At 41.1% G+C, this 28,000-nt stretch overlaps 1 protein-coding gene across 2 annotated transcripts; it reads right to left on the bottom strand.

Moving 5' to 3' along the window:
• On the bottom strand, window positions 1–19,554 carry cxxc5a (CXXC finger protein 5a). 2 transcript variants are annotated; one of them, XM_041050777.1, is made up of 4 exons: window positions 19,450–19,529; window positions 19,259–19,316; window positions 10,549–11,567; window positions 1–1,446 (listed from the first exon to the last, which is right to left on the bottom strand). In XM_041050777.1, exons 3-4 carry the CDS (start codon window positions 11,341–11,343, stop codon window positions 1,402–1,404), a joined length of 840 nt encoding a protein of 279 aa, XP_040906711.1. In that variant the 5' UTR covers window positions 11,344–11,567; window positions 19,259–19,316; window positions 19,450–19,529; the 3' UTR covers window positions 1–1,401. The 2 variants fall into 2 exon arrangements, with proteins under 2 accessions (XP_040906711.1, XP_040906712.1); XM_041050778.1 differs by having other exon boundaries at window positions 1–1,443; window positions 19,259–19,554.
• Between the last annotated feature and the right edge of the window lie 8,446 nt (window positions 19,555–28,000).

The following is a 28,000-nucleotide window of genomic DNA, read 5'->3' as shown; positions in this document are numbered from 1 at the left end:
ATCAGTCATTCCACTATATAGGAAGTTATTACATAGGCAGTTAGAGAAATATCTCAGTCAAACCAAGGACATCACGGTGATCCATACCACCGCCTCATTTACTTTTAATGAGTTCTTCTCCTGTCAGAAGCTTTCAGAATTTTTTTTTTTATAACATCCAATTATAAAAGAAAAGGGAACAGTTTCACCAATTTATGGAAAATTTATACTCGATATTTCTTTTTGTCAAACCAGCCGTTTAAAAAAAAAAAAAAGAAAACATGCAAATAGACAAGTAGACAAACATCAGAACTGTAAATTTTGACACGAATACATGCATTCCTTTTTATTCACAAAACCAGTCCAATTTTCTAAACGAATACAAAGATTGGTTATTTTTAAAAGCTGCAGCTACCCAGCAACATAACAAAATCATGAAAATATAACAAATAAACAAACAAAAAAAAAAAAAAAAAAAAGTAATCTTGTCTCAGTGCGTTCAGTAGGGTAGACTCAGAGCAAGTGCTGTCTCTTAGTGCTATTGCCCTGAGCAGTATTGGCACATGCTCAGTAGGGCCACAGTAACATAAGGCTGCCAGTTTCACTAAAGGAAAAGTTTGGAAATGCAGAGGAGGGCTGATTGAGGAGATTACAGTAGTGACGGCTCTGGCGAACAGCGTCTTCAACCCAGTGAAGAGTCTCTGGAGATCTGCCCAATAACGTGACTTTTTTTCAGTTTCATTGAAGTTCGAAATCAACGAATCATCGCAATTTGAAACATTTTCTTTGCCTTTCAAAGACAACCACCGATCAGTCTGAAAACTGTACTCTTCAACGAAACAAATCTTAAAATAGACAAAGGGTTTAAGTAACATAATGGTGAAGAATTACAATAATGTTTGCCATTAGCCACTAGTTTTAAAATATAGCTGTAAATTTACATTCTCTACACAAGTACTGTATCTTTCCACACATGAACAACATTAACACCAAACACAGAAATTAGTTGATTGTCCACACTCAGTCCGTCATTTCTGTTTCTGGTAATGAACAGTTCCATGTTTAAGCAACAGAAAAAAACCTGCTGGAAAAAGGACAAAAGGTACCAAAATGGAAACATAGAAAAGGGAATGAAAGTTGCCATAGATGCTTTTCTTTACGCTTCATTTTTGGTTCAAGGAATAAGTAGGTGCATCCATTACCCGATTGATTTCTTTCTTTCTTTTTTTCTTTTACTTTTTTTTTTTAAATTTCTGCTTTGTTTTTGTTTTGTTTTGTTTTGTTTTTTTTGTTGCTTTTTTTTTCTCCTATAATTTTATTTGTTGCTTGTTTGTTTATTAGCCAGTGTCTGTTCCGGAGACAATCCAGGAGTTGGCATTGCACTTGATGGCAGAGCTTTGGGTAGGGAGTGGAGGAGGAGTCCTACTGGAACCACCGGAACGCTGCTCCTGTAGGAAGCATCACCTTCTTGGAGAAACAGAAGAGAAGGAGGGAGGGGAGGGGAGGGAAAGGGGGGACGGTGAGAGGAGGTTGGAGTTGTTAATGAAAAGCAGCACTTTTTTTTTTTAAGTATTTGCAAATATAATCCCAAAATGTACTAGAAAAATCTGCAATGTGTTCACACCTTGACAGAGAAGCATACATAATCTAGATCTCCTGTTCCTACAATCTCCAATTTAGGGCTAATTATTGTCATTATTGATTCATCTATCAATTTTTTTAGTAAATTGCTTAATATGTGAAATGTGAAAAAGGATAAAGGTTATCAGAAACCTAAAGAAGATATAAGTTTCATAAACCTAAACATTTTCAGTTTGTATTGTTATAGATGAGACAGAAGCAGAAAATCTTCCAACATACAAAGACAGAACCAGGGAATGTTTGGTCATTTTAGATGATAATAGACTTAAATGATAAATGTCGATCACAGAATTGATTAAACAGCAAATGAATTCAGCACTAGCTCTCTTCCATGCTTAATGCCTGGATGGGTATTATGTGTGAAATCTCTACATCCTACATTGTCTGGCCCATCAGTTGCCACCCTCTCCCCTCAGCACCACCACAGGAACAGGCTTCAGTTCTGGCTTCACACAAAACCCAATATGCCACATTTATTATTTAACCACCACACGCGTTGCTCTCCCTCACCATCATCAATGATGATGCCGTTTTCAACCCAACCTCCCCCTCACCCCCATCCACACCCCTCTCTCACTGTGGTTATCTGTGTGTCTGATTGCACTGAGCAGGAGTGGCACACATGCATGCAGCTGCAGGGCTCAGCAGCGGCCTGCCAGTCAGGAGATAGGGAGCCACTCGGGTCCCTGCAGCTGCAGCACGCCTGGCGTCCTCTGCAACTCGATTCTGCAGCACGGATTCTTCCGTTCGCCAGCTCTGCCTGGAGCGAGGCAGGAGGAGCTCGGCAAACATTTATGCACCCACACACACTCTCACACCAAACCAATATGTATTCAAGTACAGTCACACACCTCCACACACAGTGGTACGTTAACCGACACTCACAATACACCCCCGAAATCACACCAAACAGTGAGACTGTTAAACTAAAATTCTCATGCGCGATGGATTCAGATTCACTTTTCCATCAGTGCTCGACAGCAGAGGGTTTAGTAATGAATCACACGTACCATGAGTGCAAACACAAATACACACACCCAAATACAATCACACCTATCTCATTGAAAAGGAATGATGTACTGCATGTGTCATACATCATTGGCATTCAAAATATTTGTATTGCTATATACAGCAAAGAGATGAAAAAGTTAAAATTCTACCCCTAAATTCTGATGAAAAAAAAATCATCTGTAACCTGTAAATAATAAGATTTAGAAATTTCTGTGCGTCTTGTTGTGCTGCTCTCTTCCACAGCTGCAGTGAAATTATGAGTTTTTCAACAAAGGCAACTCAGAAGCAAATGGCCCATTAGTTCAGAGAAGTTTGTTCAAAAACAATACCAGCCCTAATTACTTTTCCGGCCCACTTAAACCATTCCTCAACCCTTGAATCAGCAGCACAGTGTTCTTTTGAATGCTATTGTTCATATCTGGACATGAAACTGAGTGACAGTGGGGTTTGTGCTCCCCAGGTTTCATTTACTTTCATTTTGAAAGTTAACTCCTGCTGACAAAAATGAAACATTTTTGCTCGGGTAAAAAGACTTCAAACAAGGTAATTACTCTGGTGATCTCAGCCAAATATAGCCCGCACTGTGCTTCATTTGTTAAATTGACTCAATCAGGAATAATCTGACAGCAGAGACACTGAAAACCACGGTGCCGTTCATTGCCTCCATGTGCATGTGCCAGTTCACATGAACCTCTCGGCTCCATAATAGTTTCTCGAAGATGTACCAAATGTTTTTTGATGGTGCAGGTTTAGTATAAATATATACAGAATGTTTATGATGCTGATCAATTGTTTACCTCACCTCATCTTGCAAACTGTAGCTTTCAGTGTAATGCGCATTATGTCGCACATATTTAAGAAATGTCTTTTTGGCTCAAATGAACTTGAATACGAATCGCTAACCTGGAGGTTAACAGCAGCATATTGCCAACATTATTTTGTGGTGTGTGAGCTGAGTATAGTTAGCTGCTCATCCATCTCCGCGATGACCTTTCTACAGCAGCACTCAGCTGTTCAGAAGACGGTCCGAGGACAACAACATCTGCCGCTGCCACAGATGTCAAAAACCTGTTAAAAAGGGCTGGACCGACCATGACGTAATGTGTGGGAAAGAAAATCAACTCGTCCCTCGACTGAACCGTAAATGTTTTTTTTTTCCCCTCATTATCAAACACATGTGCAATCAATGAAAAATGGCAGCAGCTCAGGAATAGAAAAACCCTTCCCTCACCAACACTGATTGCACAGGTTCAAGCAGATGGGATCTGTGGGTGTGAAGTGGCCAATCACTATAATCGATGGATGTTTTTTTTTTTTTTTTTTTTTTTTTCAAAACAAGCACATTTGTCTTAGCATAGCACAAACAATTTCTGTGTCACATAACCACAAAAGTAGAAAACAGAAACTAAGCGCTTCTTATATGAGCTGAATCCACCATCATTTATAATGGACAACATGGAGTATGGCGCATGGTGTTAGGTGTTACTGATGCAAATTCCTGTTAGCCCATTTAAGCCATCATGAATTCAATGTTTTGTCCAAGGACACAACTGATCAGTCTGGTTATTGTTTTCATGGCTTTATCATCAACAATTGTTAGGTTTCCCTTATGGACACCAACAAGAAAGAAAAAAAATCTTTAAAAATCCTTAGTTTACTGATCCAACAGCTCACCTGAAGGAGACTAAATGAAATCCTCCACAGCTGAGGCCATCACTTTTCCCAGGACACCGAGCAACCAGTCCCACTCAAGAGTGGCAAAAATGGAGTTCAATCCCCCAGCCTACCTCACTAACACTAACTAACTCAACCCTAGTCTTCAAGTGGCTACTTGTGGTGGGTTCTTATACACTCTAAATCAGTGGGGTGGGCAGGCAACTGGTAAACCAGCGACCCCCCCAGAAACCCCTGAGGTGTTCCCGAGCAAAATGCTGCACCCACGTTCACCACTACACTAAAGTTGGAACAACGGAAACCCTACGCTGAATCCGTTGTCTAAGCCTAGCAGGGGGAAAAACTCCAACCAAAAAAAAAAAACCATACCCCAGCCACTCATTTAGAATCACCACTATACCAAACTGAGCAGCCAGAAACTGACCAACCTCTCTCTCTCTCCCCAAAACCAAAAGCAAAAATAAGGGAGATGACACAAACAGATAGGTGGATAATCAATTAAGTTTATTTAAAGTATAAGAAAACGTAAATTCAAAAGTTAATGTAGGAATCTGTACAGTCAGTGGTGTGGGGAATGTCTGCATGTGTGAAAATGTTGGATGTAAAAATACCCGAACAGAAAATAAAACAACCAAACCTTAACAACCAAAATCTACATGCTGGAGTGAGAGAGAGAGAGCGCGCACCAGCCTCTCCAGCCCTCTTTTATGGCTGAGTGAAACTCAGCTCAGGTGTGGCTCAATCAGGAGGACACACCCCTGCTACTCTGTCTATCTCCTGAGGAAAAGGAAAAAAAAAAAAGAAAAGAACACCAAATACAAACCCAGGAACACAGAGTAGGAGGGATCATCACACACATAAACTGACACAATGAACACAAAGCATCTCCACATACAGTAACGTATGTGGGCTGTAACACTGTCTGCTGTTCAGAGAAGCAGAAAAGAAAACCTTTAAAACAACCGAATCAAAACACCAGTGACCTCTAGTTGGCATAAACACTCACTGTTTGTCTGTCTGAAGGGGTGAAGCGTCTTCCTAAGCCTCCTCTCCCTTCCTGAATCAGTTATGATTGATATATATAAATGCATTGATAAAACTACTCTCACTGGGCCAGTCCATACATCTCAAAGCCAGGGCAGGATCATTCACATACACTAATCAGTCAATCAACTAATCGTGGCAGCTCTTGTTGTAAATATGCCAAAGACGATGCCGGAAATGTTTGACATGATAAATCCTAAAGCTAGTGATCCAAAACGTCCACACTAACCTGGATATCTAAGCTAAACTGGGCTAATTTGGTTGGAAACTGAAAGATATTTGGATGACAAGCTTTTAAATAATGATTGTTTTAATAGCATTTAAATGACTGTATTTACATTTACAAAATGTTGACACTGAATGACACTATCTGTCCTTACTGGGCTGACAACAACCTGGATTTTTTTTTTTTTTTATATGATTGTCTCTCTTAGAGTAAAGGGCTGTTTGCTTAATCCGGCTCTCAGTCCACAGTATGACACCTTGGCTGCCTTACTTCTTTCTCTCTCTTTCTGTCTTCCTCAGCCTCCTCTGTCCAGTCCAACTTGTACCTCTGTCTGCCCAGCAACTTGCCCACACATCCATGTGTCTCAGTGTCAGTCTGCATGCCTGTCAGTTTGCATGAGTCTCCTCTGTCCTGACTGTCTGGTGTACGGTGTCTCGGCGGCAGGAAAGACCATGAGGGAATACACTTTTCCCATAACAACATCCGCTACTGGCAAAGTGGCCCCCAATGGGCGAGACTAGTATGTTCAGGTGTTAAGTGTGTCTGATGACAAAGAAGCACAGTCTTTGACATATTTCATTACAAAATATATCATTCTATATGTAGACTATGGAAAAAACTCAGCTCCTGTCTTATAATATTTTCAAATATTATCCACCCACAAGTACAGTCCAGCCTGAATGTAATACAGTGACATACAAGTAAAAACAAGGTACACTACAACTTCCTAATCCTGACTCTCCTTCTTTCGCTCTGTGTTGAACAGCATCGCTGAGACTGACACCACTGGAGGGTATTCAGACACAGAGCAGAAAGGAACTGCCTTCCCACTTATTTCTCTCAAATGTAGCATTCCCAGAATAAATCCAGACATCTTCAGCCAGTGAGCTATGAGGTGGCAAAGGCCTCAGCATGCTAACTCCCCCTCACTTGCCAATTTTACGCTCCTCTTTGAGCTGCCATGAGCTTTCAATGGAAACCGTCAACACCCTTAAAATAAGCACACTGCTGCTGGACTGCACTTGTGTACCAACGCGTATATGCTCACAGGCTTCTACAAACACACGAGCATAACCTTTCGATGCAAATGCGGCACAGCAAAGCCAAAATGTTTCTGCCAGTCTTTTTGACTCACATGTGCGTGCACACATTGACGCCCTGCAAAGCAGTCAAGACCATCTGACAAACTGACCGCAAGACACATGTTAAATAAGACGTCATGCCCCTTTAGAGACTGCACACTGGGGGTAACAGCCACAGCAGAAGGGGATGTACCGCTCTGTCTTTGATTGAAGGGGAATGTGACACTCAGGGGCTGTTTGAGCTGCAGCTGAGGCTCACTGCAGTTCACTGTGGGCTCGGAAAGCCAGGAGGATCTTCTCTTTTGGCACAGGTGCAGTCCAAGTCGCCCTGAGCGTGCATTAAAGGCGTCGATGGGAAGAAGGAATTTCTCCTATAGAACCCTTGTTTAAAGGCAATAAAACTATATACTGTAATTGACAATCTTACATCATCTTCTCGATATTGACATTTAGGATTTACCGCTGACTCCCTGCTCTCCACTTTCTCTCCTGACGCAGCACATCCTCAGTGAATCTCATCCTCTGACATTTAGCTTGTACTGATGACATCACGCTCACTGACGGTGCGGCCCGGCCTGTATTCTCTGATCTAATCACCTGCTGAACAAGAGCTGTTGACTTAATAAGAAAGCCATTTGAGACAACTACGAGACTGCTAATGGGAAATGTATGAGTGCATGAGGACACATAAAAAAAAAAAAACAGACAAAATTGAAAATGTTGTACTACTGTCAGAGCTCTGTACGGGGGAGGAAAAGGTTGATACGGTTGTGCTGTAGCAAATCAATTTGGGACAAAAGCGTAACAGGTTGCAGACCTCTTTGATGGATTCCTGACTGAATGAGAACACTGTTCTCATTTTGAGTTAAAGTCCATTTACTGTCCGTGTGTGGTTTACATTCTGTCATTTGTGTTGCAGTGTATTCATGATTAGCTGCTTTGAGTACAAACTTTATCTTATGACAAAGACGTCTGAAATATACTGTAAGGAACATGAGTAAGGCCGTTACGGTTATAAGGCGACATCAGAGGAATAATACGAGAATTATTTTGTCTCAAAGATTTTATTTCTTACCGTAGGTTGTCAGGTGATTGCAGTTAATTTCTGATTTGTGCTTTCTATATCAGCAGACGTGCATGACCTTCAGTACATCTGTGGCACTGCAGAAACTTTCAGACCTCCAGGAACGCCCTACAGCATTGTTGATATAATGTCATATTTCATCTATTGAATGCCTACAATGCACCTGTAGTTTTGGCAGTTAATGAGACCCTAACCACTAATGTATTCACATCCATTTCTATTTAAATCTTTAGTGTAACAATCCACCTTTTGGCCCGCTGAAAAATGATAAAACTTCAAGTTTATTCCAAAACCCGCTTTTACATTTGCATTTAGCAGCTACACTAATGTTGGTCAGACACCATCAGGGATGATGTAGTGGAGAAGTGTAGTTCATACTATAACTGCAAACTTTAAAAAGCACTGATATAATCCTTTAACAATACTCATTACTCTAATATTGTTATAATATACTGTAAAGGTGAAATCGAGTCGTAAGCAGGGATTTGAAGTCTCATTTCTTATCTGAAAAAGAGGAAATTCCTTGATAGACACATTAAATAAATTAGCAGGTAGTAGATCTTCTCAAATGGCAGGAGTCAAAAAAAAATTTGTGCAAGGTAATTACAGCCTGTACAATTACTAAAGTCAATAATCAGACTGCTATTATACTTGGTACTTGGAAGGCTTGGCAGGTTTATGGTACCCTGGAGTTTCTTTCATCAGCAGACTGTGACGTTACAAGCAATATGATGACCTGCATCAACATTCATGAATATTCAAGCCGCAGACATTGAGTCGTACCACCTACATTGCAAGCTGACACATCTCACCGTTTTGGTGACCCATCAACGCAGACAAATGAACCCTCTCATCAATTTGCAACCGAACAATACAACACTAGAAGACACTGTCCCGACATTCAGACACATCAGCCCGATTCTCGACATACGTCTGGTTTTTCAGTCACTATGATGGCCAACACATCGATCCTTGAACGTCACACCATTAAAAGACCATGCAACATTTCTTGAATGTTGTAGCTCATTTACTGCAATGCAAATCAAGTGCACTTTTTGAATTGTCACCCGCTGTTTTCCAAAATTTTACCATGTGTTTTTAAAGTGTTATAGATCTGTTCTTCTCTCTGTTTTCCATTTGTTTTTATATAGTATGATGCAGGGCTGCAACTAACAGTTATTTCATTATATTATTATTTTCAAATGTCATGTTTGGTTCAGTCAAAGTTCCAAATACCCAAAAATATTTAGTCTACAATGATATATGACAAAGAACAGCAGGATATCCGCTCATTTCAGATGCTGGAATTGATTAATGCACTAATTGTTTCTACTCTAATATAATAATTGCTGTCAAGAGCAATATTCAAATACTGTATGTTCAATTATTTTTGTGAGATAGTGTACACAGACTCTTCATATCAGCCTGTACCTACACATGCACTACCACTCAATAAAAGAATAAATCGGTCATAAGCACATGTTTAAATCTCTGCGGGTTGGGAAAGGTTTTCATCATTTTGTTTCACTTAATAATAACCAAACTTCGGATTTCACTGTGCATGGCCAAAGTCAGCACATGGGGATTGAACAACCAACCTTTCAGCCTACAAACAAGAGGCCAAGCTGTCACCCTCAATCAACATCAGAAAGAGAAAGAAGTAAAGCCATTAGCAGTTTGAAGCACAGATCCAGTTTGTGTCAATTAGACCAGAGGCCTCTCTACTGGTTCATGCTCACGCTGTGTTACATATCTATCAATTTATTATGTAATGCCAAAGTGACACTATTATCCATTGATCACAAAGTTTATTTCCTTTGAGATGGAACATCTGCTGAAATTGATTTCATGATTGGTCGTTCTGTCACCACAGCCAGGGTTAGTTAGGCCACTGAGTGTGATGGAGGTAACAGACAGGAAGTTTGGAGGGGCCATTTAGATGAGCAGGAGTGTCACCGGAGAGAAGGACAGCGGCAGAAAAAGAGGGGGGAGCATGTGCCACACTGACACCTGGTGCTCCAGATGACAGCTCTGTGGCCAGATGGGCCTTGTTACATGCACAAACATACCCACGCATGTACACTTACACACAAACACATACTGTACACATATTTACAATTACTGCCACCCTGAATCCGCACACATTTTTTTTTTCTGTACAATCCACAGATGCACAAGTAAGCACAGGGAGGATGCAACAGAAAATGTTCCAGTGAAGTGAACTACATTGTGTAGCTCTATTTGAAAAACACAAACACTGTTTGTGTTTTGGCTTGAGAATTAGTCTTCCAATTGAAAGATGTGAGCAGGGTTATGGTGTGGTTATGGTGGACAGATTAAAGAGACCCCATGGTGCATGCTTACCCTGCACATACCCACCACACTCCTCGCCACCTGTCATTTCCCTGCTTGTGGAGCCATCACCCCCATAAGCCATAAGCCCCCCTGTACTACTTCCCTTAAAGGGGAATGACATTCAGAACTAAAACACCTTCTTTGTGCTTTCAGATGTGAAGCTCAAATTTGTTTGTGAGGTTTGCAGATCTCTAGTATTTTTAAAACAATTTTTCAATTCTTTGGAGTGGATCTACTCCAAATTTTAAATCTCGTGGTGACAAACTTATTGCTTATTTGTCTTGTTTTTCACTTAGGAGTAATGGTTAACATACCCAAATATTGTTAGTTTTTGTTAATGAATGAAAAACTTTGTAGCAACTCTTTGGATCAAAACTCTTTTTGCTTATTTCTGAAGAACCCTAAAGAATGGCTTACAAGGCAAAGGCACATCATAATCACCACCCTCTTACCTCCAGAGCAGCAGAGGGCTTCTTCTTCAGTTCCTCACATTTGCGAAACTTGCAGATCTGGTGGCCTGTTTTGCGATTCCGGCAGCTGCTGCATTGCTCGCAGTTAATCCGCCGTCGGCAAGGTGGGCACATGCCGCAACGTTTTCGCTTCTTTTTACCGGAGTTGATAGCAGAGGCCAGCTCGCTCTGCGCTGGGTACTCGGCCAGGCTGGCCATGTGTAGCGCGCTGTCTGCCAGAAACACTCCAGCCGGCGTCATGATGAAAAGCCCCGGGTTGAAGGGGAAGCCACCCCCTACTCCATATGGGAAGTCAACAGGACCACCTACGGCGTCCGTGACAGACGTACCCTCCAAGTCGCTAGCCCCCGAGCCTGCGTCTCCACCGCCAACTCCCACTCCCATGCCCCCAGGCAGGAGCATGTGCTCCATACCGGCCCGCTTTAACAGTGCTGCTGCCTGGGCAAAGTGCAGCAGGCCATTCTGTCCCTCCAGAACCTGTTCTAGGGTTCGGTCCAACTTGGCTGCTGTCAGTGCAGAGACAGTGGGCTGGGGCTGCGGGGGTGGCTGAGGCTTGGCCGAGTGGCTCTTACTCTCACTATTGTCCGTGTGTCCATTGGTGGTGGCAGAGGAGACTGCTGTATACTGGGAGAGGGTGCGGGAGTTCTTAAGGCTCTTACTAAGGGGCTCACTGATGATGCCACTGCGGTTCCTGCGCTCTGTGACAGGAGAGTCCTGTTTGCAGCTACTCCGCTCCAGGTCCTCTGTCCGGCCCCCCTCCGACAGCCCGGTAGACATGGTCCAGAGCGTACGTGCCTGGGTTGGGGGTGAGGGTGGAAAGGGGGCAGGGGTGAGCGAGGAGGGGGAGCAAAGACCTTTTCTTGGTCCGTTCTGTGCCCCGGTGAGAGTGGTGCCTCACCTCAATGGACCAAACAGCCAGCCGACAACGGGCAGGCCCCGGAGCCTTCTGCCTGCACTATATCTCAGGCCTCATCCACATTCTTCCATGGGCCGTCTGGAAACTTAACACAAGGGAGAGAAGGGAGGTGTGTAAATTACTTATCAGTGATCACTTCATCAAAACACTGAAACACACAAGAGAGACGTTTTCCATTTTTGTTGTAGGTCAAATTATGCAAATGCAAGAGAAACTACAGCATAGTATCTAAACTGATTTTTTTTTTTTTTTTTGACAGTGGAAACAAGTTGTGAACATGAGATTGACATATTACCAACTTTTAAGTTCATATAATGACCTTGTTAGCAATCAATTTGCTTAGCTACACATTCATCAGCAGCATTAGCATACATATGGAGTCATGTTTCTGTCCACCTGAAAATAACTCCAATATTCACTTGGTTATAGCTCTGTTTTTGGTCTCTACCAATGGCTACTAAATGCTCCACTTTGTTCACCAGCTAGTTGCTAACTATTACTGTCACATTGTTCGAAGATAACAGCTCAAGTTCAGAGTCGCTAAAGCAGCCAACATGACAAAGCCAACATCCTGATCCAGGATGACAAATGTGACAAATAATATAACTTATAATAATATTTCATAATGTTAAACTATGCAAACAGTCGAATTAAACATTGTGGTGGCAAATGAGAAGTCTGTCAGTGTATTTAGCATAAAGTGTTTTGATATGACAAGGGTTAGTGACGCTCGTAATCTACACAGAAATTAGTTTCACAAAATAAATTCTTACACAGGGGCCACCCAGTGTTTTCATTTTTAGCCCAGAAAACACTGATCAAGATATGCTGATATTAAATTAAAATTCAACCTCGAAAAATCAAAATCTTTAATTTCATGAGGTCTGCAGTCATTACAGAGGTGGAATCTCTTCAACAAAAAAGGCCCTGAATCTGCAGTGTGACATTCAACAGTGCTGAACACAATTCCATATTATCATTATTACCTGTGTTGAAATGATGCCCAGCTGAACTTCTCTAATAGCTCTCTGACCTTGTATCAGTACCATATCTGAAATAATTCCCCTTTATATAACCTGCGAAGCCCCCCGTTTGAGGCTAACCTGCTCTGTTGTGACTGCTTTATAAATAAACTGTATTGACCATACTGCAGCTTAGTCACTTAAGAAATGTTCCATTTATTGACTAACAATTACATGGTCATCGATCTGAGTGTATAACCTTGTGATACAATATGTGAGAAAACAAAAATCTGTCCCTTATTTGACTCTTTCACCCAACAACCTGGGGAGCTGCTGAAAATTCTGCCAAAAGCCCAGAAACAGAACCAACCAAACTTTTGATTTCTTTTGGTCACAGTCATCTGACAGTGCCAGTCAATTATTTTCCATCCGATTAAGTTGAAAGACTAAACCTCTAGCACAGTATATTTTGGTGAAATGTTAGATTAAATAGTGTGGTGAGGCTTATGAAGAGGGTTCACTAGGCCAGTAGTGGGAGACTTCCCAGTGGAAAGAGATGCATGCATCCACAGGCTTTTAGCGTTTTTCCTGTGACTGCTCATCTATGAAAAAAAAACACTATGCTGCTATTCTCCTGACCTGTCCATGTTCACAAACAAGCATACCACCTCCCACAGAAAAGCTGAGGAAATGGCCGGGCCAGTCCTTATAAGGGAAACAAAGGGAAAGGGAGGGGAAGAGGATGGGGGGGGGGGGGGGGGTGTCTGTGCAGTGTGTGGAAATTGGAAGGCCAGAATTAGTGGGAGGTAAAGCTTCAAAGGCAAGAGCACAGCCCCCACATTCTCACCAGCTCAGGGGGATGTGGCGCCAGTGAACCAGAGCCAGCTCCGCAGCCCCTCAGCCCCATAGTTTCAGTTTCTCCCACTACAGCACTGACCAGGGTCCGATTTCCCAAAAGCATCTCAACACTAACTGCATCTCTGCTCAGTTGTGGGTGAATGAGTTACAGCACTGAAAATCATCAGAGTGATACGAGGGGATTTTTGTGGTTTTACGGAACATTGGATGTGAAAAATTATGTATTTAGTGGTCAGTTATGATTAGTTTAATGTTGTTAAATGTGCTTTTTCATTGAGATTCTGATGTTACATCGTCTCAATTGAACTCTATGGTAGCTGTGTGTTTACAAAAGTAAATCCGGGTAGCTACTTGTACAACAACAAGTTGATTAATCATGGCCTGGGAGAATATCCAGCTCTGATCCAACTGCTCTATCAATGATCTAAATACAGTAAATGTGCTAAAAGACTTGAGTATTCCACATAATTAATGAACTGGCACATTATCAATAGATAATCACTAGAATAAATGAGAATGAGTTCTCAAGTCGGCTACAAAGTGACAAAGCTGGCAATCAGTGCTCGTGAAAACAGTTTCAAAAATACCACTGATCAGCTGTAACATAATAATTCAGCCAGGACACTGTTATCCCACCAGCCTGGCAACAGCTGACCTGCTGATGACACCAGTGGCTTAAAAAAAAAAAAAGGCAAGTCTTTCAAATTAGATGTATTTCACTGGAAATAGTATGGATGTGACACAATGCTTTTCAAGTGTCTTGTGTCAATCCCAGCAACACCCACTGTATGACGATAATACAGTCACACACACACACACACACACGCACACACACAGACTTTTATTTCTTTCTTCTATAAAATATAAATTATACGACAAATGGCTGGGATTTTTAGGCAAGCACAGGTTTTGTTTGTATTTTAACTGAACGCATCAGTGTGACAAGCATGACTGAGTTATAATGCTTCAGTAATTAAGGAACTTCTCAACAAGCTGTTTTATGGTGCAGTGATGTAAACCTATACTATGTTTGTGGAAAAATAAATTGTATGCAGAGTTAAGGTATTGTACTGGCCAACAGTTGTCCTATGATTTGTAACACAGAAATGTATATAGTGATGCGTTGGTTTAAGGATGTTGTAGTAGTTTCACGCATCAACAGCATTTTGTTGCCTGACTGAAGTTCAAAACTAAAAAGACTGGAATGACAACCATGTGTATCCAGATTTGTGTTTTGCATGTTTACAGCTTGTGTTCAGACCGAAGCCAAAACCGATGCACCACATCACAGCTGCGAAACAAATGAAACCAGGGGCACCTTTTTTAGCCCCCCACCCCCAGCTCTGTGTGTGTACATCTGCTTGCCATCCCACTGACCTATCAGTCACTCCCTTTCCATCGCCATCAACCCTGAGCATGGCATATAGTCTCCGGCTAATCACCTTCCTCCACTTCCAGCATCATGGCTCTTCAGATCCCTTCAGCTCATCATTTACAGAAGAGGCTTATGTCCTTATGTGAACTGCTGCTGAGAGAGTCAATGCCATACAGCTGAAACCAGATAATTGGTGTTGTTTTGTCCTTTACGCATGTTTACTCAATTTCCTGTGATGTTATAGACTTAATACAGTGGCTCACATTAAAGCCTTACACCTCAGATTTCTCTGAATTGGCCTGATAAGCGCACTGTAATTAGTCACATATTACAACCCTGTAAGAGCCACATTTCTTACACCTCGAGCTGTCTCAAAATAAAAAATCAGGTGCAAACATCAGTCTTTCTTGTTTTGTTTTTTTGTTAATCTGTCCGCACAAAAACAGCTGCACAGGGTTGGCCAACGGAGACTAAGATCTGGATCTCACCGATCAATATGGTCCAACAACTATGTGTGTGAAGCCTTTTTTCAGATTGACCAATGAAGCTCAGCTGGAGATTGCAGAGCATGGGTGTGGCCTGAGATGCATGAGAACAAAATAACTGGTGGCCAAAACTGCAGCAGGACTGTGTATCAGTATGACTTTCTGAAATGTTTCTTTAATCATCATTATAGACAACACTGCATCTGTTTTGTTAACTTAAAGAAAGTAAATCTCAGTGGCATAGAATGACTCCAGTTTTAATGGTCAGTGGCCAAACTATTGACAAGGCTGAGGAGGTATAACGCAGCACTTTTAATGCCATTGTCAATGCAGCTGTTCATTCAGTAAAGACACTTATAGATAAAGTGTTATCGTGGGATTGCATTTAAATAGCACATCACTTTCAGGGACATTTCATGTGTCATGTCTAGGGTTAGGGTTGAGATCTCAAGCTTTTCACGTGTCATTTAACACCATTTTGGTTAGAGGGACAGGGGTTAGTCAGTTGAGAAGTGACGTGGTGTGAAATGACAAGCGAAAAGCAACAAATGCGTTGTGATAAAACAAAATGACTTAAGGAAATTGGCGTGTTATTCACACTCCATTTGACAGGGCTGTTTTAGAAAGTCTTGACATTAATTGGGCCCTGTTTTGTCGAATCAGCTGAGTGATGTCAGCTCAGTTACTCTGTCACTTTGTGGACACCTGGTCAACATCAGCTGATCTGCAGAACTTGAGAATTACAATTTAGAATTTCAAACCATAACGTTTGAATGTCTATAACAAAACGTCACATAAGTCAATATATGGGTAATGAAGTGAAGTTTGATTCTGATCAATCAGCTGATCGATAAGAACTGAGTCTGGGTTCATATATACTGTGGCTGCTGCGTCAGTGAGTGAAATGGGGTGTTTAGAAGAAATGCCATGTCCACATAGTTATATTCTACTGAATACTGCATTGATCCTTTAAGAAAGATTCTGTTTCTGCTGTCTCCCCGTTTGCTTCTTAACCATGCTGCCTGAAATGTGTTCCCCCCAGGCCTGTGTTTATTGTTTAAATCTAATAATTTACATAAAACTTGATATGAAGCTACAGCCGGGAGCTGGTTAGCTTAGCTTAGCATTAAGACAGGAAATACAGGCTGAGCCAGCTAGCCTGGCTCAGTCCAAAACAAACAAAATACACCTAACAGCACCTGTGAAGATTACTAATTATCACTAATTTAACACATTTTAGTCCGTACAATTTTCACTATTTAACAGGACTCAAGTGCTAAATTGTTTCTTAGCCATGACAAGCTGCCAGACAACCAATGGAGACTCCAGGAAGTTACTGGTCCTGGCCAAGAAATAATCTTGGTATATAACCCTCTACAGCTAGCCAGCTGCTAGCAGTAGCTTCATAGCACACAGACATGTGAGTAATGTCACTCTTCTCATCTGACTCTCCGCAAGAAAGCAAATAAAGAGCATTTTCAAAAACTAGCTTTCTAACTTTCAAGACATATGGCACAAACGTGGTCAGTACTGTTGCGCATATTGTTTTTACCTGAAGCAAAGCTGATCATAACACCTACATAGAGAGTCTAAACATTGTGAAACCATTCAGAACCATAAACTGATATATCAGAGGTTCAGTATATGAATCGCTGATAAAAATCCGGTAGCAGAGGTCTTCTTTTTGTGTGGAAACTTTTGAGCTTAAACCACTGGTGAATGAAGCAGTCCTTTAATAGATTCTACATTCACAGCACTAAAAATGATGAGTACCTCCTAACAGCCACAACGCTACTGGGTGAATTTTGTCAGCACTATGATTTTTGTATGAGCAAAAACTGCTCATTTTAACATTCACATGCAGCTTCGTAATAGTTCCAAACTTTTACAGTTACCTTGACTACACATCTTTCAAAATGATTTTTTCTCCTCAGGTGTCTGATTTTATGCCAGTTGTTAGGTTGGGATGCAGAAGACAGATGAATGTCAGGCTACAGTATAATGACTACTGACTGACTGATGGATGGATGGTTGGTTGGTTCAGTTGTTGACTAGTGCGATCGATAGGTGATGGAGGAATGGTGGAAAGCATTTAGGGCCAGTGTGTGTTTATATGTATTTCTCATTGTTTTAGGATAGTGGGCCTATAATCTTTATCAGAACAGCAATGTAAACCAAAACCACACACTGGCTTGGTCTCCACAGTTGCCTCATATTACCTGCTAGGGTCATTTATGAGTTCAGTGAAACAAATCAAGCATAAACTCAAGGTAGGGCTCTCTATGCAACTTTGTTTCAGCAAACAATAAACCCTGAATTATTTACATTTTCAATAAAATAAACACATTTCCCTGCTAATTGAAATCACACGTTAAGCCTGACAGCTCATCTCATTTAAACCAATTAAGCATCAAGGTGTAAGAACTGACAGAGGTGTCATGAGCATCAGTCAGTCAGCCTGTGGTTCACCGTCAGGTAACGTAACGTATGTCCACGTGTGAGTCACGAGCGCAACTCTTGAATAAGTTTCCTTCACTGACGTCAGTGCATGCGCAGGTGCCAGGTAATCACAGTCAGCTTTTTTGCTTTTTTTTTTTTTTTTTTTTTTTTTTTTTTTAAGGAGGTGGGAAAACTATTGTCTTGTTTCCTGCAGGGTTACGAGGCATTTGGTCGGCGACAAACTCTGTAGTATCTGACTGCACCTCTGGAGACGCGAGAATACTTAATTCATTCGTTCAGGCGACGCACGATGCAAATGCAGCGTCCAGACGCGCTGTCTGCGGACCCTTGTGCTTGTCTACGGAGAGAGAGCAACACATTCTTTATTCCTCCCACTCCTGTCGACTGTGGCGCGGGCACGGACAGGCACGCGCGCACACACACGCACACACACACGCACGCACAAACGCAGAGGAAGTTAAAAAGCGTGGTGACAATAATTAGACTCAAGGCTTCATCCATTGTCCATAACCTGCTGCGTCTTATTTCCCCCCAGTTAGGCTATGCACACAAAAAAAGTTAAGAGGAGGAAAAACAACCGCGGCGTGAATGCTGTGACTTCAGATTATTCGCAAACACGAGGAGCACCTGGAGGAGCGGCACTGGTGGCGGATTGCAGTGGGGGGGCGGTGGGGGACATGACTGTAAATCTCCGGTTAGCGCGGTGAAAGCTACCTGGGAACTTTTTAATGATGCTCGGAGAGAAAATAAAGAGAGACCAAGACACGAATATGACATCTGGAATTATATATATATATATATATATATATATATATATATATATATATATATATATATATATATATATTTATGTTTTTTATTTTTTTTAAGCCAATGAATTCTTCACCTCTCTTTACACGAGTGGAAAACTGCGGTATCCATTTATTAGATTTTAGGGTGACAGCGGATTAAATAAAAGTTTCAATTACACAGGGTGACGATCAGAGAGAGTCCGTTGTCAAGATGTGAGCATGATCCGACTCTAATGCGCGTTGATCATTTCTATCATTAACTGGCAGCGTCAAGTTTCGTGCGCATTATTAACAGCTGATTCACAATAAACCACCGGGCTTCTGGTTCAGTGTGCGGTGCCGATCCCTATCAGCGCTTGCGGCGACTTATTAAATAAAGAGAAATGAGGACTGTTCTTGAGAAGAAGAAAAAAACTGACAACAGCTTGTGAAATGTCTCCTTCATCCCAGCACAACGCTGAAGCACCATTACCAATCCGATCGCCGTCTTTGTAGGTAAAGCTTTATTATTAGTAGGCCTATCTCTGTTCTTGTTTGTATTTCAAAAGTCGATCAAAATAGCTGGCTTTTGTCTGGACTCAGAGATCTATGAGCACGGTAGCCTTTCTGCGGTACCAGCATATGGTCTGCAGTCGCACATTTGAGGATATTACAGAGGAGCCCCCCCGGTTCACCCAGCTATAACTTGATCCTATATTAAGATGACATCCCAACTTTCAGCAGACTTCAACAAAGTATGATTCCCCCCCACCACCACCACCACCACCCCACCATCCTACCCCTCCTCCTTCCTCTTCCATGTATCTGCATATTTGCAAACACGGGCCCATTTTATTCGCACCTACCAAAGCAGATCCGAGTAGAGGGGAGGGCTCCCACAGTCCGAGCGGTCCGTCTCTCAGCCTGCCGTGCAGAATGGTGACAAAAAAAAAAAAAAAAGAAAAGGCAGGGGGGGAAAAAGCTTATTCTCCGAGAACACAATCCTACAGAGTGCCTGTCTGTTAATGACAAATGTGAAAAGAAAAAAAAGATTCACCGTCAGTTATTTCGGAAAAGCGTACTTTCTCAGAGGCTTGAACGCGTGGGTTCCCCCAGCTTTCTCGGTCCTTGCAATCCCACCTCTACATCCCCGCTTGCAGAGAGGAACATGCAAACACATTTCATAGATTTTTGGAGCTTCGCGGAAAAACCGAACTGGACTTTTGTGCGGTGCGCGCGCATCAGCTGAGGCAATAAAAAAAAAAAAAAAAGAAAAGAAAAAACCGAGAGAGGCCGAGCGGTTTAGTGTGATTTCAGGACAGCCGGGGAGAGAGGTGTTTGTTTCACAATAAAACTGTGGGCTGAGAGAACATGACTGTATTCTGCCCGAGTGAGCTTTTGTTAATAATGCTGTGGCTCAAATGGTGATGATATAATGTAACCCAAATAACTAAACGTTTATTTTTATTTCTGATGTAGATTATGTTTGTTTTTAAGTGACAGAAAACTCTCCGGATGAGCTGTGATTGTTTTAGTTTTATAATTATAGGTTTAAAAAATATATGCCTAAAGAAAATATTTCTAACATGTTAATAAATGCAAGTTTGGGGATCTGGTGTTTTCCTGTTTTAAGGGGAGACCCCCTTTGTCAGGAGGACAGAGGGGGGACTCAATTCACTCATCAATATTTATTTATTTATTTATTTATTTACTTATTTATTTATTTATTTTTGAGATCACAGGTTCCACCATTCAAGGCTGAGACAGAAATCAGCCTCATCCCTCCCTGCTACTCCTCCTCTCCTCCTCTCCTCCCTCAGCCCCAGCCCCAGAGTCCACTCCACCTCTTTCGACTGCCCTGTCTGCTGGCAGGCGGCCAACCCAAGTGTGTGGAAATGACACCGCCAGGGCGGCAGAGATTTTCCTTCATTTCTCTCCTTCCCGATCGCAGACTGGCTGACATTGGCCAGAAAGTGGAGCAGCTCGTCAGGGACAATCAATGCGAATCGATCGAGCTGTGCGGTTGAGGCTCCAGAGCTGGAAAATATCGCGGCAGCTGAAGAGAGAGAGAGAGGGAGAGAGAGAGAGAGAGAGAGAGGAGGGGGTGTTCAACCAACTCTGCCAGTAGCTAAACAACCTCCCTGCAAACAAATATGCTGTGGCTCACATAAACATGACACTTACTTAGCAAACAGTAAAGTCAAAAAGCCACCAAAAGCGTACTTACGCAATTTGTGTTCCAAACGCATATGCAGTAAAGATATTCACCCAAACAAGTTATTTTATGTTTTACTGACTTTAAAAATAATTTAAAACAATGACTTAAAATATAAAATATCTTGAATAAAGTCTATCTATCTATCTATCTCTCTATCATGTACAAGGCCATTTCACTTGTATCTAGGTTCTTGGACTTGTTTCAAAGTAGTTTTTGTAATTTTTCAAGATGGAAAAACTGGTTATAACATTTTATATGATGCTGTAAAGGTGCAAAATGTAAAACATCACACACCTTCCATATGAATGATTTCGCATGATCCATTGTGATTCATATTTATTTGGCACAAAGGCCTTAAATTCATCTTAAATTATTGAGTAAACACAATAAATTCTGTCCTAAATTTCAAGAAAATGTGTTCAGATGACATTCATTTTCAACACTAATCCATAATGTAACTTTAAATCCATCAGTCAGTGTAAAGGAGTGAATGTCATTCATCACAGTGATGGGTGTCTCATTATGGAGTGTGATTCCCTAGTTGCACAGCTATTGTTTAAAATCCAAATTAAATCCTCCTCAAGACATGTAGAATAAAATGTGCATGGCTGCGCGGTTCTTCTACCTCAAGGATAAGGAATTATGCAGCGACAACAATAGAGGGCATTAGTACAAACAAGACTAGCAAAGCAAAACGTGTTGCTTTCTCAAAACTCTGCTCCAAGACCCCCCACCCCAATATCACCTGTGCATTCACTGTCAGGCTTTTTCACACTTTTTTTTCTTGAAACTGATCCCTTCAGTTTCAGGTTTGTAGCAGAGGTACAACCTGAACAACCTGAACAATACCACTTTAAGTGAATTAAAGTGGTATTGTTCAGGTTGTGAACATGATCTAACAACACACATCAAGTGAAAAGTTCAAATAAAAATGACCCTTTTTCACTGCTGGCTATGTCCCATGTCCCAAACATGACAACATTGAGATTACATCCATCAATTTTGCAAAGATTTCCATTACAATTTTGGGGGAAAGGTTTTGTTGCTCACATTATGTTTTTCTTCAGCATACCAGACAAAATGTTCATGTAGCACATTTCTGAAAAACTTACACCAACGCTCAGCTTCAGCTTAATTTGGACACACTGGACAACCCTCTTCCCTCCTATGCATGGACAAACATGCTCTCATGGGATTGTGTAGAAATATCAGGTCACTTTCAGGACATTTCACTTGTTGCATCTCATCTTGTTGCATGTCAGCTCCCTTTAGTACGGAAGGCCAAAGCTGCCGAACTACATCACTTGATGTTGTTAATTTAAAAAAAAAAAAAAAAAAAAAGTACAAAAAGCTGCTTCCTGACAGTTTTTAATTTTCTTATGCAATTTTGTTAAAAAGAAAGCATAAAATAATTCCCTAAAGCTGCCACAGCGCCGCTTTTTGGGCTGTTTTGTTTACAAAACCCGATTGTCAAGTGATTTAATTTGGCTGCTTTGGCTTCCAATACTTTAGTCCTGTGTTCAATTTAATACTGTTTTTATTAGCGATAGGGTTAGGTTAGTAAGTAAGTATCTCTATCTATCTATCTAAGTAGAGACAAGTGACAAGTGAAAAGCAAAACACACACAGGAAATTGATGTGTCCACACACTGTTTGATGAAACCAGGCTGGTATAAAAGAGGTGTGATAATGGTTAGATAGTGAAGGTTGCAGAAACATGACAGCTCTGAATAATGGTGTGGAACATACTGTACCATGGCCCTGGATGTGACACTGGTGTTAAACATGTTAATGTTTAGCTGCATCCTCAGCCTCCACACCTTTACCTTTAGCTGCATATAAACATTAATCTGCTTCATACATCACAGTTGCACAAATGTACAAAACTCACTGGAGAAAAGCATGGACAGATTCATGACTTCCATTTGAAAACTGCATGTGTTTGCCATGTAGCTGTGATAAAGGTCGTCTTCAAGTGATATAGTGTGTTGTAGTGCAGAGTTCATGTGATGTTACCCAGGGCTGTTCTCTGTTCACTACTCTCTTTGAAGCATCTGAGTTGCACTAAGCTCAGTCAATGCTCGATCAATCCAGGCAAAAATGCTGATTCCCAGAATCTGATTAATTTCATGATCGTGTTTATTTAACAAATGCAGCCACCGATCCTCGTTGTTGTCCAGCAAATCTGTTATTATCAGAGGAAACTGATCATTTTCCAATTTCCAATTTCAAGATTTTTTCAGGACCGGTTCATACCCTGTGTCACAATAGGCCAAAAAGTTCACATGTAAACCAGTGAATAAAATAAGTCCTGATGCAATACTGGGACCATGGACTAGATACTACACTATCTCTTTCTTTCTTCCTGTCTGCTACTTCTGACTGATTCTGGAGACATTGATTAGAGTTTCACTTTTGTTTCTAAATTTTCTGTATGTTACCAGTCGGAGTTTTGTCTCTATGATTGTTCAGTCATATGGAATAAAATAAAAAAGGAATAATTTTGCCTCTATAAAACCCACTCTGACCACATTCTTTTGCTCTTTTGTCCCTTTTGACCTTCTAAAGTCTTCTGTCGCCGGAAAGGCAGAAATATTACACTGTAGTCTGCAATCATACGTGACATTCATAGGTTGAAAAGAGGGTCAAAGAGAGAAAGCATGGGAGAGAAGGAGAGTCATGCATGGATAGATGGGTAGGAGAGAGCAAGCTGTGACTCTTGGACATGTTCTGGTGGGTGCACTGAACCCCGGAGGCTGCAGCCACACTCAGCTCTTTGTTGTTTTCGTTCTGCACAGGGAGGCAGGGTACTTTCCTGAGCTGGGGAGGAGGATTAGCATTGCATGGCCTCCATCCCCAGCTGCACACATGACCAGACCGTAGGAAAGCCCCCGAAGACGGCCCAAAAAGAGGTACGTAAGGGATGAAGGGAGCAGGGCGAGACACGAAACATCAGCCTTCTCCAATACTGTGGAATGTTGCAGTCCCTGTAAAGTCTCCAACTGATCACTGTAACACATTTTCAATATCCCCCTTACTTCTGAGAGTTTCTTTTTCTGCTGCTTGTTTCTGCAGTGTCTCTCCCAGCTTACATTTTGAAATGTTTTTTTTCCTTTCTCATCGTTCAACACAAACACAGAGACTTGTTACATTCACACCTTAACCGCTAACCATTATCAGCATCAGTAAACGTCATCAGCCCATCCCCACAAGCAGTTTTATATTTCTATCTGACTATATGAATCAACAGGAATTTCTAATTTGCAGTCTAGAAAGATGCCTGTATTGTGGTCTAATCCTCTTGTTGACTTGTTGCTTAACTATCACTTAACAATTATTTAATCCCGTCGTAAACAATAAAATTACATTTACAAAATTAACTTATGTTATCCTCAAACCCAAACATGTGTGAAACATGAAATACAGGCAGCTAACAAGAGTCTCCCAGCCGCCTTTTGGCTGGTTTTTGGTGCCTGGTGAGTTCACTTCCTATAGAACACCATAGATCATCTGTCTCCAAAACCAACCAGCTGTTGGAGCAGAGTGTTCCAAGTGCTGTTTCTTTTCACAAACTCCCACATAATCTTTTTTTTTTTTTTTTTAATTTCCACCACATAACTCCACAAAAAAACCACAGTGTGTGGTTTTGACATTTCGGTTTCTGCACAGATTAAATGAGCAAGACACAGTGTGTTAATCAGTGAGCTGTAGAGTTACATGTAGGTGTTTGTTTGAGCCTTGTGTCTCCCAGCTTCCTGTCTTTATGCTAAACTAAGCTAACCACATCCAGGCTACCTTGTTCCATAGTTAACTAACAGACAGTGATGAGAGTGGTGTAATTGAACTTATCTCTTGGTAAGAGAGTGAATTGGCATATTTCCAAAAAAAGGCCACACTATACATTTAACTATAACTAAAGTCAACTTGAACCCCAACTAAATCCAGATTACCTAATCTGCAATGGAGGAAATCCAGACATTTTCCCAGGGCATTTTATATGGAGGACCATAGGTGTCATGTCAATGATTTTAAAACTTTTAATTCATCTATATGACATTTGAATAAGTAACAGCTACTTGAAAAAAAGAGCCGTTAGAGAATCATGAAAAAAAAGACAGATATATTAATATACTCATGAAATGTTAGTATTTACAAGCCAAGATATTTTGCTTGTGATGTAGCTGAATCACATTCAACATGGCTTGTGATTTAATTAATTGCTTGTGCTGTTAACAGGACTGCCAGTAAATAACTGTGAGTTTATTATGTGGGAACATACAGCTGGATAAGCCACAGTATGTTGGAAAAGGCCATTTCATAGTGCCATTTTCCCCTGCTGTTGTGCCAAGACAGCATGCCAGCACAAACAGTATTCAAAGGAGGGGTAAGGAAATGTAGCCGCACATAAGTCGTTGCCACTTAAGAAATACTTTTTTTTTTAAATAAGCAAATTTAAAATGGGATTGCACACTTTTCCTCTTTGCATATGATAGTCAGCTCTTCCAAAACCATGTCATTTGAAAGTAATGCAAGACTTCTTAGGCAGCCAGTCACACTTTATTATATATCATCATTTATGTGTATAGCATGTGCACAGCACAGTAAAATATGACACAAAATCCAGCATAGTTTCCTTTGCTTTTCATCATCATTCTCTGGTTTATGTGGCCTGGCAATATTGGCAACTTCAAGGACATCCAACAGGCACCTTGGACAGGTATTGGACACTGCTATCAATTGAGTCTCTAAAGGGTTATGGATTTTGTGGTGTGTTTTCCCGTCCAGTTTGAACAGACCTAAGTCAGTCACACCTTGTGTGAGCCTCTCAGTTGCACGCTGCAGAGGCCTGATGAGCAACACTGGCTCCGTTTCCCGAGATTTATTACTCATCCTGCCTCTAATCACATGCTCAGCCTCATCTGTCAGGAAGAAAGTGGTTCTATTGTGTTGACTGACAGTTTGAGGACAAAAAAAGCATGACAAAATTACATCAACAACTGTTTAGCTTGTAGCGCTAAATACATAGTGTCACTGCCTTCTGAAATGATCATGTCTCTAAATGTAAACATTGGCCTTAATGTAGCAGTACCAGCCACCAGCTGTTGCTGATGTTGCAGTCAAAATCAGGGTTAGGGCCCCATCTAGTGGCAAGCCTTCACAGAAGTTGTCTGAGAACTAGCTTACAGAATAAATATGAATCAGGAAAAATGATTAGGAAAAGAGTTGGCTATCAAAATTGTGTTTTTAGGCAACAAATAGAGCATGTTCCTCTCACATGCTGTTGCTTTCAGTGAATTCTATGTTTGAAAAGAGTTTTTACTCTTCTTAAGAAAGGACCCAACTGGTCGCCAGAGTACTGGCTATAAATTCAACCATTAAAAAGTGATTCGATCAATTTAAACTTTACCTCAGCCAGAGATGGAGGTCAAGGCTCATTCAAAAAACCTGCAGACATGCAAACATGAGCAATATTCACTTCTAGTTTCCTATGGTGAATCTACACCATATTCACTTCTAGTTTCCTATGGTGTAGATTCAACAAGGGCGCTAATGCTGGCTTCTCCTTAAATATTTCATAATAATGAAAGCTGAGATGAATACATTGAAAAATTAGCCAGCAGATTTAGATGTTTGCTTATTTTTCACCTGTGATACCACACACTGACTGTTTTTGTTTTGTAACAGTTTACATTTGCTGTCAGCATAATTGTGTAAAATGGAAGGAACATAAAGATTTTACCCGCTGGAACAGGTGACACTTTTTTTTTTGGTTAATTTTGATTCAATCTTAGAAAATGAGTTAAGAGTGTTGTTTGAAGCTTAAAAAATAAGATTTTAAATATTATGGGCAAACCATAAAGACAAGAAGGCATCCGTGTCCTTAAATAATCTTGAAAATGCAAATTTATTGCACAAACATTAAAATAAATACAAGTATGTATTTCTGTTAAAAGTGCAAGAGCACAGAGTAACCTGCCTCTATTGGTAGTGTGTAAGAACTGCAACAGAGACAGATCGATTAGCGCTGTGGATCCTTTGGGTGAAAACACCTGTCCCTATTAATACAATAAAAGGGTTTTGCTCTAAAGGCTTTGAGTTGTGTTCAAAATCTTTAACTTCTTGCTCATATAAAACTGTGATTTGTTTCTAGCAAGATCATTGCCAATTTCAATTTGATGCCTCCCATTAATGTGGTGTTCCAAAACAACATTCATGTGTTAAAATAAGGCTAAAGTCTGTGTAAGAGTTCCACAGATCAGATGCGTTACTTTGGCATCATTGGCTGTGTGTATGTGAACAGGGCACAGAGCTGTGTCTGTCTCATAGCTGGCTAAATGAAGAGTGAGGTGGGACTAATCAGGCATTTGCCTTACAGTCATCACTCAGGGATCAAAAGTTCAGGTGTCCACAATTTTGGGGTTTGTAGATGGTTTTAAATATTTGTACATTAATATTTCTTAATTTTAGTACCACGGAGGTAAGTTCTAACCCACAGTTCAGTCCATAGATTTAAAAAAATGACTAAAGAAATCTTTTACATTAAAGTGTGTGTTAGGCTGCAGCAGACAAGTTTCAACCAGTATCAGGTATTTTGATGTGAGCTAAATCATGAGAAAATGTATTTACTGATCTTTCCTGAGGGACGAGAGCACAATTATGTCACATCATTACATTTGTAAATTGCTAAAATTATTATTATTATTTCTTTTATTTTTTAAAACTAGATTAGTTTTGCACAAACCTCTGGTGGTTTGTCGCCACCAAGTGAAATTCTTCTGCTAACATTACAATAATCCTGCCTGCCTGTTACGTTCGCGTGCAAGTGCAAAATAAACGATCCTGCCGAGTTTATTGTGAATGTTAACACACGTTTGAACCCCAGGCCCGTACACTCTCGTCTTCAGGCGTACAAAAAAAAAAAAAAAAAATCAAATCGAGAATACCGAAACATGGCGCGCCGTGGCGCCGTTGCGTGGGGGCAACCCCGTCTCAGCGTCCATCTGATGGCAGCATCAGGCAGTTCCGTGGAACATTTGCGTGGGAGTTCCCCTCACCGCCATGTCGGGATAGTGCACATCTCTCTCTCTCTCTCTCTCTCTCTCTCTCTCTCTCTCTCTCTCTCTCTCTCTCTCTCTCTCTCTCTCTCTCTCTCTCCCTGTGCATCCTCCCCCACATTAACAGCTTAGCACAGCAGCAGCAGCTCCTACAGCATCCAGCATCCATCCCTGCCTGGGGAGCAGCAGTCCTACCCGGCGCAGCACCGACGCACGGAGGGGGCGCATCATCTAAGTGATGCCACAGCATCAGTCGCATTTCGACAACAAATACTGAGAGTAGATCCCGAAAGAGGAAGAGAAAACGCTTCAGCCTCGGAAGACAGCAACTGCCC

The sequence above is a fragment of the Toxotes jaculatrix genome, chromosome 12 (genome assembly GCF_017976425.1).
Source record: "Toxotes jaculatrix isolate fToxJac2 chromosome 12, fToxJac2.pri, whole genome shotgun sequence".
In the NCBI taxonomy this organism is placed as follows: domain Eukaryota; kingdom Metazoa; phylum Chordata; class Actinopteri; family Toxotidae; genus Toxotes; species Toxotes jaculatrix.
This window is presented reverse-complemented; position numbering and strand designations above follow the sequence as displayed.